Genomic DNA, 9,696 nt, shown 5'->3' with positions numbered 1-9,696 from the left:
TGAATGTATGAAAGAGGAAAGGGGTAAGGGAGTAGATCAAGGGAGTGCATGGATAAAATTAGACAGGAGGCAGATGGACAGGTGGCTAAGTGGAAGAGTGGAGGGCTGGGTGTATGTATGAGTCTGCACAGATGAATGAACGGGAGGACGGATGATAAAAGATTAGCGGGATGCATGATGGATGGGTAGGATAGAGGGATGGATGGGTGGATGAAAGGACTGGGGGGGCCGATGGATCGACAAAACAGAAGACTAAATGGATATGAACATCTGCGTTACAGTACGAATGAACAGGTCAGAAAGTTGTGGTTGTTGAGGTGGGGCTCTTACCACACTGCCCAAGCTGGCCTCCAACTCTTAGGTTCAAGCGATTCTCCCGCCCCAGCCTCCCAAGTGGCCTGGACCATAAGCCTGCTCTTCCATGCCCAGAGAAGTTGGAATAAATGAATGAAAGATTGAATGGTCAAAAAAATGACTTGTTACTAAAGCACAGTGGGACCAGGAGGGTCTTCGTGAGGGCCCAGCTCGCCAAGAGCTGGGGTCTTCATCCACAAGCCCGGCAGCTGCTGAGAGGGCGGAGGAGGAGCTTCACATTATCTGGGGGCTGCCTGAACTAGTCAGCACTGCGGAAGGGGCGGGAGGCGCGGGGATGCACATTCCAGGGATTTTTCTAGATTCTCATCTGTGATTAAACAGCAGGCCTTGACTCACATTGCTTCGTTTCTATATCAAACTGCAGGCTGCAAGTTCTGGAAAACAATATGAATGGCTATTAGATCTTACTCACGCCTTCTGCCTGCCCCTTCATGCCAGGCTGCTACCAGGTCCTGGGGACACAGCTGTGAGCAGAGGGTGGGAGCCCAGGAGTGCTCACGATCTGCAGGGAAGGGGTGGAGACCCTGCACATGGAACACAGGTCCCCTCAGGGAGGAACGGGTGCAGGCAACAGGTGACGTGGTGCCAGGGCGGTGGGCAGCGAGGAAGTGCCTCACTGGAGAGCCCCTGCGGCCTCCAGATGATAAGAGAAGACAGCTGTGTACCAGGAGGACAGCGCTCCAGGCCATGGGAGTGCCAGGGACCACAGCGCTCGGCCTCAGCCGGAACGAGAGGGGAGAGGAGGTGGCACGCAGGGATGGTGGACAGGGAGGGCAGGGTCAGCTGAGTGGCCACGGCAAAGCAGCCACTGTTGTTATTTAAGATCATGGCTTTGTTAAGTTCCAACCATGGGACAGACTCCGTGAGCGGCTAAGGGGGTAGGCATGTGTTAATGATTGTGAAAAGGGATCAAGCTTTCAAATCTCCATTCTTGGTGAATTCCTAGCATTTTCCCCAGCTGTGGCATCCGTGCTGAACAGGTCAGATTTCCCCAGTCAGAAGCAGACACAGGCCCCTGCCCTCCCCCTCGGCAGTGAGGTCTGTCCAGGCACCCACCTCACATGGGTGAACGCTCAAGGGGCCTTGCCTTGAGCTGGGCCAGAAAGAGACCACAGATACAAGTGTGGCAGAAATGGTCATCACTTTTTTTAAAGACAGGATCTCATTACGTTCAGGTTGGTCCTGAGCTCACTATGTGGCTCAGGCCGGCCTGGAACTCAAGGTAATCCTCCTGCCTCAGCCTCCTGAGAACTGGAATTGGAGGTGTGCACCACCACACCCGGCTCCAGTGTTGTTTCCTGGGGGGATCCGTGGTCAGTGCAGAGCCCTGGGCCCTGGTACTGCATTTCTGGTGTAATCTTTGTGCAGGAGCCGTGTGCACCCGTGTAGTCTCGCAGAAGAAACCCTTGTGATCCACACACTGTGGGAGGATGCAGCAAAGGACACAGCCACCTGTGGTGGGGCTGTTCAGGAGCCCTATACCAGGGGCTCTCAACAGCACTCTGGGGGCAGGTGGCAGTGTGTGTGTGTGTGTGTGTGTGTGTGTAGGGCTGTGCCGCGCCTGTCCATGCCGATTAGCACATTGACACTGGACGCTCGGTGGCGCGCTCGCCTGACCTGTGGTAGCCAAGCATCCCCAGACTCTGCCAGATGCCCCCTGCGGGGCCCCGAGTTAGACAAACACAGAGCTGTGATTCGAACCAAGCACTGGGACAAAAACGACAGCATGGTGGGAGAGGAGGGGCTGGGGAAGCGCCTGCTCAGGACAAGGGCCGCCCTGCCACAACTTTGGGGACATGAACTGATTTTTGACCCAATCTCCTGCCCAGTCTGCTGGCGCTGCTGGGCATCTGAACAGGCACAGCCCTGCTGCAGAGCAGCCCGCGAGCACGGGCAGAGGCTAATCGTGAGCCCAGACACACGTGCCCCACGGCCAGCTGTGCAGCAGCGCTGTTTGTACAACCACCTCTGGATGCTGAGCGATGCCCGCTGCTGGCTGTGCAGCCCCCTCCGTTCACGCTAGCGGGGATGAGGTCCCCTCAGCAGCCTTCCAGGCGGGGTTCCAGGACCCCGGGCCCCGATGTCGGAGGCCGCTCAGTCTGTATAAAAGGGAGCAGCGCCACCCCTTCCCGCAACCCTAGGTCACATGTGGACTCCCATGCAAGGAGCATGCTGAGGGACAGCTGCTGCGCTGCGCTGTCCAGGGAACAGGAAGGACAATGTCCGCATTCAATACAGAGGCAATTTTTAAAAGGATTTCTGATCCATGCTTGTTCGCGTCTATGGCTGCAGACTCCTCAGCTAGAAAGGCCAGACACAGCCTCACAGCCGACCTGTACTGACCAGGGAAGTGCGGAGTGGTGGGAGAGCACAGTGTGGCGTGGGACACAGAGGCAGTGGTGTCCGTGTGAGGTGGGGACAGAGGGACAGGAATGGACAAGCACCAGAGGGGACAGAAGTGGACGCAGAGAGAAGCAAACACCCTGATGCTGTTTGTGAGGCCTTCCCTGTGACAAAGACCCGGGCTCCTAACCAAGTGAGGTGGCAACGCCTGTAATCCCAGTACTCGGGAGGCTGAGGCAGGAGGATCACTGAGAGTTTGAGACCAGCCTGGCTACAAAGTGAGCACAAGGCCAGCCTGAACTGCATAGGGAGACCTTGTCTCAAAAAGACACACACACACACACACACACACACACACACACACACACACACAAAGACCCAGGCTCCAGCTCTCCACACAGCCAGGCTGAGCTGTGTTGCAGGCTTCCTGCCCAAACTGGACAGCACAATCCCAGGGAGCTGGCTGGCACTGTGGCCTGGCTCCTCCCAGCCCGGGCAGGGACAGCAGCGGGCGGGGCAAAGGGGTGTGAAGACTCCCAAACCTGCCTCACCTGGGTTTGGCCTAGGGCACCATCTGGAGGCTGAGGGGGTCATAGGCTGACACCTGCAGATCCTGCAGCAGGGCTTCTAGACCGTTCCTCAGCATGGCGTAGGGCGGCTTCTCCTCATACTTGAGGGCCATCACCACCTTCAGGTACTGCTGCAGGGCCTCTGGGGAAAAGACACCCCCAGCACGGAGGACGGTAAGAGGAACCTCCGGTCCGGGGTCTGGGGGCTGTGCCAGAGGGGCTGGGACGGGGACACACAAGGCCTGGGGTGTCACTGGCAGTGCTCATCTGCCCAGCGCTGCTTCCTCTCTGCTGCTCTGCTAGAGATGCTCACACGCTACCCGACATTTGCAACACATCAGCAAAGCAGCAGAACAGCGCCACTCAGAGGGTGCGAGTTCCTGGATGTTGGTCCCTGAGCCACCTCCTGGCTGGTCCCTTCAAATCTCAGAAGAACCAGCAGTGGCTGTCAACATTTTTGGAGAGCTACAGGGGATTGACGCTTGAGCAGCTGAGTCATGATTTGAACTGATTTCAAATACCTGTACTTTGAGAACAAGCTCTCAGGGAGCTAGAGGGACCACATTATCCCTTTCCTGTTCTGTCTCCAGGAAAGGGCCACAAACACTGCCTCCCAGGAGGGGTCAGGAGGAGACGGAACTTCCACTCTATGTTACACATCCCCGTTGCATTTAAGTGACTTTACAAGCAAATATTATCTGGCTGTTTAAACCAGAATGCAGTAAAAAAGTATGAAGGACTATAGAGTTTATGATGCCCACAGGATGAACACAATCTGTTTCTCGGTAAGGAATTAGCACCTTACAGTGGACTGCAGCACCACATACAGACAGACCTTAGCTTTAAAATGTTTTAAAGCAGACCTAAATGAACATAAAATATAAGCTGAATCACCTCTCACAAAGTTTCCTTAGTTCCTTAACTCCTTCAAAGCACTCATACTTTTGTCCATTCTTTTCAGTGTTTTTGTTTTTGGAGACAGGGCCTCTTTATGAAGTCCAGGATGGCTCTGAACTCACTGTGTAGCCCAGGCTGGCCTCCAACTCGTGGCCATCCTCCTGTCTCAGCCTCCCTAGAGCTGGGCTTGCAGGTGTGTGCCACCACACCTGAATTAATGTTTTTAAGCTGTTCTTGACTCACTAAATCAGTTTTATGAATGACTAATAAGCCATGATCACAGAGTTTAAAATACTGAGCTGGGGATGTAGCTCAGTACTACAGCATGTGCTTAGCATGTGCAAGACCCTGGATTCAACTCCCAGCATCAAAAAAAAAAAAAAAAAAAACAAACCCCAAAAAAACAAACAAAAATAACCTGACATTTTGTGTATTTTCCTACAATTTAAAAAATACTAATGTTCTGTTTGTTAATATGTTTTCTTTCTTTTATTTTTAAAATAAACCTTAAAAAATACTAATGAAATTCTACTCATACCAACATAGGACATCTCTACGATAGTTTTCTCTGACGAGACAAACAAAAACAGAAAAAAGCAGGCATTTTAGCTCACGCCTGCGTTCCAGTTACGTGTGGGGCTGAGACAGGAGGATCTTGAGTTTGAGGAGGCCAGATTGAGCAACTCAGAAAGGCTGTGTCTCAAAAAAAGAAAGAAAAGAAGGGCAAGTTGCAGACCAGTATGTATAAATTTGATTCCATGTGTACTGTTGTTGTGTACTTGCTATTGTTCAGAGGTTTATGAAGTTTTTTGAAGAGTTTTCTCTTTCTTACACTGGGCTCATATTATACATGTAATCTGCTGGGACCCGCTCAGGGCTCACCTGTCCCCTCTCCCTTCAAGACGTACCTGAGGACCTGTTGCAGTGACCGTACAGTCCCACGAGTAGCTCTGGGTTGTCAAGATACCTGAAGGGACAGAAGCGCGTCACGGAGGGAAAGGAGAGTAGCGTTTTTCTTTTGGGGGTTCCTGAGGAATCAGGGTATGAGGAGTGAACACAGGGCCCTTGCACTGAGCTATGTTCCCAGTCTTTATATTTCTTCTTTTGAAGTAAGTGTTCAGGACGTTGCTAAGTCATCCAGGCTGGGCTCAAACTTGTGGTCCCCTTGCTCAGCCTCTCAGAATGCTGGGGTTACGGGCACGCGCCACCACGCATTGCCAGGAGCACAATTGCTCATATGGACTCTCCTACAGATACACGGTCAGGTCTTCTGACTCATGGCCAGTTATGTTCTGCAGATTTGCTGTAAATGCTGGGGACACAGCTCGGTGACAAAGAACTTACCCACCATGTGGGAGGCCATGGTGGGTTTGATCCCCAGCACAATCAATCAATCAATCAATCAATGGAAAGGAAAAGATCTGCTGTGGCCACCAAATCATCCAATCTAGAACCACTGTTCTTGGAGGAAACACCATGGGGTTCCCGCCAGTCTCTGGCCATGACGCCACCATCGACAATCAGTACACAACCTTGGTTTTTTTTATGGCACCGGGGAGTCAAACCAGGGCCTCGTGCCTGCTGAGCCTGTGCTCTACCACTGAGCTGCAGCCTCAGCCCTGTTACCTTGCTTTATGTGTATTTCTATTGGGAGACCCCTTACTTCATAAACGCTGTTGATTCATTAACACCCATTGGCACTCTGCAAAGGGTGTGCTTATCAGAATGCCTGCGGGAACTGAACTTTGTCTTATGTCTATTCATTCATTCCATCATGTCTAAAAACCATTCAAATATCGGTGGAATGAGTGGATAAATCCTACGCTCCAGTCACATGTCCTAGAAGAACAAACTTCAGGGGCCAGGAAATGTGCATGTTGCAACACGGTCACCTTGGGTCCCTTTGGTCACATCATCAACTAGATGACACTGAATGAATGAATGGATAGAGTCCAAATGTGTGCTGCCCTGTCTGCCTAGAAATCACACCTCCTCCCCGCCTGGGAGGCCCGGTGCTCTCTACAGATGGGGACCAGGCACCTCCTGGCGGCACCTTCCAGCAGCCAGGAAGATGCTTTAGTTTTCCATTCATCCACAGTTGCTTATTCACTGTGATGGAACGAATGGGTAATACAAACAGGAGGCAGCACCTCCCAGCAGCCTGTGATAGGGGCACGTGCCTCCCTCTGCTCCCACTGTCCCACGGTCTCCTCCCAGCCTAAGAACCCAGCAGACCTATCGGGCTCATGTCCACTAAGAGCACCGCATGCACGCTCTGTTGCTGGGGGAAAGTGTCGGCACAGCTCGGACCCCAAGAAGGATGCATACATGTTGAAGAGGGTCCAGGCTTTCCACCACCCTCAAGAGAGAGGCAGCCATCTACCTTGATTAAGCTGCAGTGTCCTGGGGTGCCCTGTGGGAGAGGCTTGTCCCTGACCAACCCAACACTCGTGCTGTAGAAGAGCTTCACCAGCTCAGTCACACACGATGCTTCCACCTTCACACGCTCACCCCACCCATGCTAACCCTGGGGCTCACGGTTTCCACCCGGCATCATCGCCAAAGGGCCTTGCTCTCACCGCTGTGAGCAGAAAACCAGCACCATCTGTCATAATTCAAAACTAACTGTAAAAATAAGTTTCAAGAACTCACAGCAATGGCCTCATATTCTATCTGGCTCTGAGACCAGCTTCTGATCAAGGCTTCCTGGGTAACTGGGAGCTGAAGGTTCCCTCTCCCCTTGCCTCCCCGTTTTCTGCAGCATCTCAGTGCCAAACTGGGATGTCCCCATCACTATGTAAAGCCTCCTGCCCTTCAGGAGCTGATTCCCACCACGGCGGCTGCTGGCTCCATCCTGGACATTACGGCACTCCAGTCACACCGCTTGTCTCCCAGTCACACTTCTGTCCCTTATTCCTGTGTCCCCAGTGCCTGAGACGGGGCCTGGCACAGGAAAGTGCTTGGTGTTTGTTGGGTGGAGGCAGGCTGTCCACTCAGAGAAGCCTCCCACACCTGGGAAGGGGCACCGAGGCGAGCGGGGCTGTCTCTGAGGCCGAATGCCTGGACCTGAGCCAGGTTTCTTCTTAGTGGCTGTGTGGCCTGGGCTGCTGGCCTAGGCTCTGTGCTCCGAGTACAACAGCGCTCTCCTCAGTATGGTTCCGAGGATGGCACAGGGAAATGTGGAGGCAGTGCCAGGCACAGACAAGTATGGGACAAACGGTGGCCCTGAGCAGGTCGTAGCCGAGAGCAGGCCAGTGTGACAGGACACACCTTTCCTGTGAGCACCGACAGCAGGAGAGCTGAGGCAGTGGTGGGGGTGGGGAATGGCCCGCAGGGGAGGATGAAGTTCAGGGATGGAAGCGTTTATGCCAACCACGCACACACCCAACAACAGCACACAATACTCAGGGACAGACACATCTAAGCGAAGAAGTCTCAGAGAAGTACTCAGAAATAGTAAACTAACAACGTAGCTAAAGTTTAAAAACACAACACTGGGTGAAAGAAATAGAGAAACAGAATGAGATTTAGAGCATACAGTAGTTTCCCCTTATCAGTGGCTTTGTTTTCTGTGATCAGTAAGAAAAAGGATGAGTATAGAATACAAGCGGGGGCGGGGGGAGTCTTTACTCATGTTTTATTGCAGTATATTGTTATAACTGTTCTATTTTAATACTAGTTATTGTTGATCTCATTCCATACCTAACTTATAAGCTAAACTTTATCATAGGCATCTATGTACAGGAAGAAACACTGTATTACCATTTGTACAAGGCAAACCACACGGGACTATCACACACTATTCAAGGACGCAGGCACGTTTATATAAACGACTTAGAAACAGGAGTTAGAAACAGCGGAGTCAGTAATGTACAAGACGCAGTGGAAGGTGAGAAACACAGAACTGAGTGAAAAGAGCCAGAAACGGAGGTTCACGGCAGAGCAACATTTATGCGAAAAACACAGTAGGACTACTACACGATTTTAGGGTACAAATGCGGCTAAACCAACATCAGGAAAGTATATATTAAGTGTGTTTGAGTGGCTTCCCATCGTTGATAGAAAAGAACTGGGAGGTACAGAGGAAGTAAAATAAAACAGGAGTTAGGTTCACCAGGAACAAGGGACCCAGCACTCTGAGAACCGGGAAGTTCAACAGTCTTGATGCCATCCACTGGACAGTTCACCCTCTTCCTACTGTGTGCACCTTCCTGGGGCTCCAGCGGACGACTGTGAGACAGCCCCAGGGTCTGAGAGTCTGGACTTCACTCCCTTAGACGCAGACAGCCAATCACGTCCTTGGAAACCCCACCTTGATGATTCTGGGGCAATATCATCCTCTAAGTCTGCCCTAGATCCTAACAGCTGGGGACCCTCGGGGTTTCCCTGTGGACAAATGCTGCTGTCCTTGTTGCTGGACCAACACCACAGTACAGTGCTGCCCATTACGCCCGGGTGTTGAATCCCACACCCCAGCACCCTAAGGCTCTCCGCTGTCCTCGGTACTGAATAGGAGAGCCCCCAAGCGCCTGCTGCTGTCCATGGTGCTGAACCCTATGCCGCACGCTGTCCGTGGTTCTGAATTCTGGAACTACAACTAGTGAGACTGGGAGGTTTTACAAGCAGCGGCAAAGGCACAGAGAGTGGCGGCAAGGCCACTGGGCGGTTGGTGATGCTGGATGCTTAGGCAAGGCCTGGGCCTAACCTGCTCAGGTTGCCTGTACGTCCATGAATGAATGAATCATGGTGTCCTGTACGAGAAACTCATAACCCCTGTGCTAAGAGCTATAGCTGTGTCTGACTCCCCTGAATCCTTCCATAGCTTTGTGACATGGGTGCTAACTGCACATAATACCAAGAAAAAGACACTAAGGATCACAGCAGTCAAGCTGCTTACCCAACAGCCCATAGTCGTGGGGCCTGAACCCAACCCCAGGTGGCACGGCTCAGGAGCCCAGGCCCCCTTGCTGGCTGGAATGGAGGGAAGAGTAGACGCCTGAGGTTGCAGAGAACTCTGGCTCTGGGGATGCTAGCTCTCTTCCTTCCTGCTTATTAGAATCTAAGCTCCTCCCCCACCTGCAGGGATGTCGGGCAGTGCTGGGTTCTGCTGGCCCCGCGACTCACTTCTGCTTTTGCTTCATGATCTCCTCGGTGTTGGGAAGGCACTTTGTCCACGGCAGGGACCCGTAAAGCCACTTCAGCATACAGTAGCCAAGGGACTGGAGGTCACTGCGGCGGGAAGGCCCTGGGGAGGGAGAGGGAGGGGCAGAGCTCAGTCTGGATGCTCCACTCTGACGTGTCCTTGCCTACCCCTTTTCTTGCCCTTTATTCCTCTTTCCCTCCCTCCCCCTCTTCTTTCTCTCAACTGTGCAAGCTTACATGCACCTTCCAGCCATGCAGGCCATCTCATTCATCTATCCATTCACTCCTCAGTCGTCCTTAGGCTCTAATCTCACTCTCACTCTCTCCGTGACTCGCTCACTCCACCATCTTTACTCTCTCACTAGCCCGT

The 9,696-nt window shown here is 52.5% G+C and overlaps 1 protein-coding gene across 4 annotated transcripts in view; it reads right to left on the bottom strand.

The window, feature by feature from the left end:
- Positions 1-455: 455 nt before the first annotated feature.
- Positions 456-9,696, bottom strand: part of Vrk3 (vaccinia related kinase 3) — a 34,946-nt gene continuing 25,705 nt past the window's right edge. For 3 of the 4 annotated variants that reach the window (XM_005412796.2, XM_005412797.2, XM_005412798.2), the window contains 4 exons: positions 9,309-9,429; positions 5,093-5,151; positions 3,270-3,429; positions 456-749 (listed from right to left, as the gene is read on the bottom strand). In XM_005412796.2, the coding sequence (XP_005412853.1) occupies positions 3,281-3,429; positions 5,093-5,151; positions 9,309-9,429 (329 nt within the window). In that variant the 3' untranslated portion in view covers positions 456-749; positions 3,270-3,280. Of the gene's footprint in view, positions 750-3,269; positions 3,430-5,092; positions 5,152-8,115; positions 8,457-9,308; positions 9,430-9,696 lie in introns of those variants that run through there. The other variant, XM_005412799.2, reaches the window with a different exon arrangement.

Source organism: Chinchilla lanigera, unplaced genomic scaffold (genome assembly GCF_000276665.1).
Source record: "Chinchilla lanigera isolate Chin_1 unplaced genomic scaffold, ChiLan1.0 scaffold00158, whole genome shotgun sequence".
Lineage (NCBI taxonomy): Eukaryota > Metazoa > Chordata > Mammalia > Rodentia > Chinchillidae > Chinchilla > Chinchilla lanigera.
Note: the sequence above shows the minus strand (reverse complement) of the source record. Positions and strands in the feature narration are given on the sequence as shown.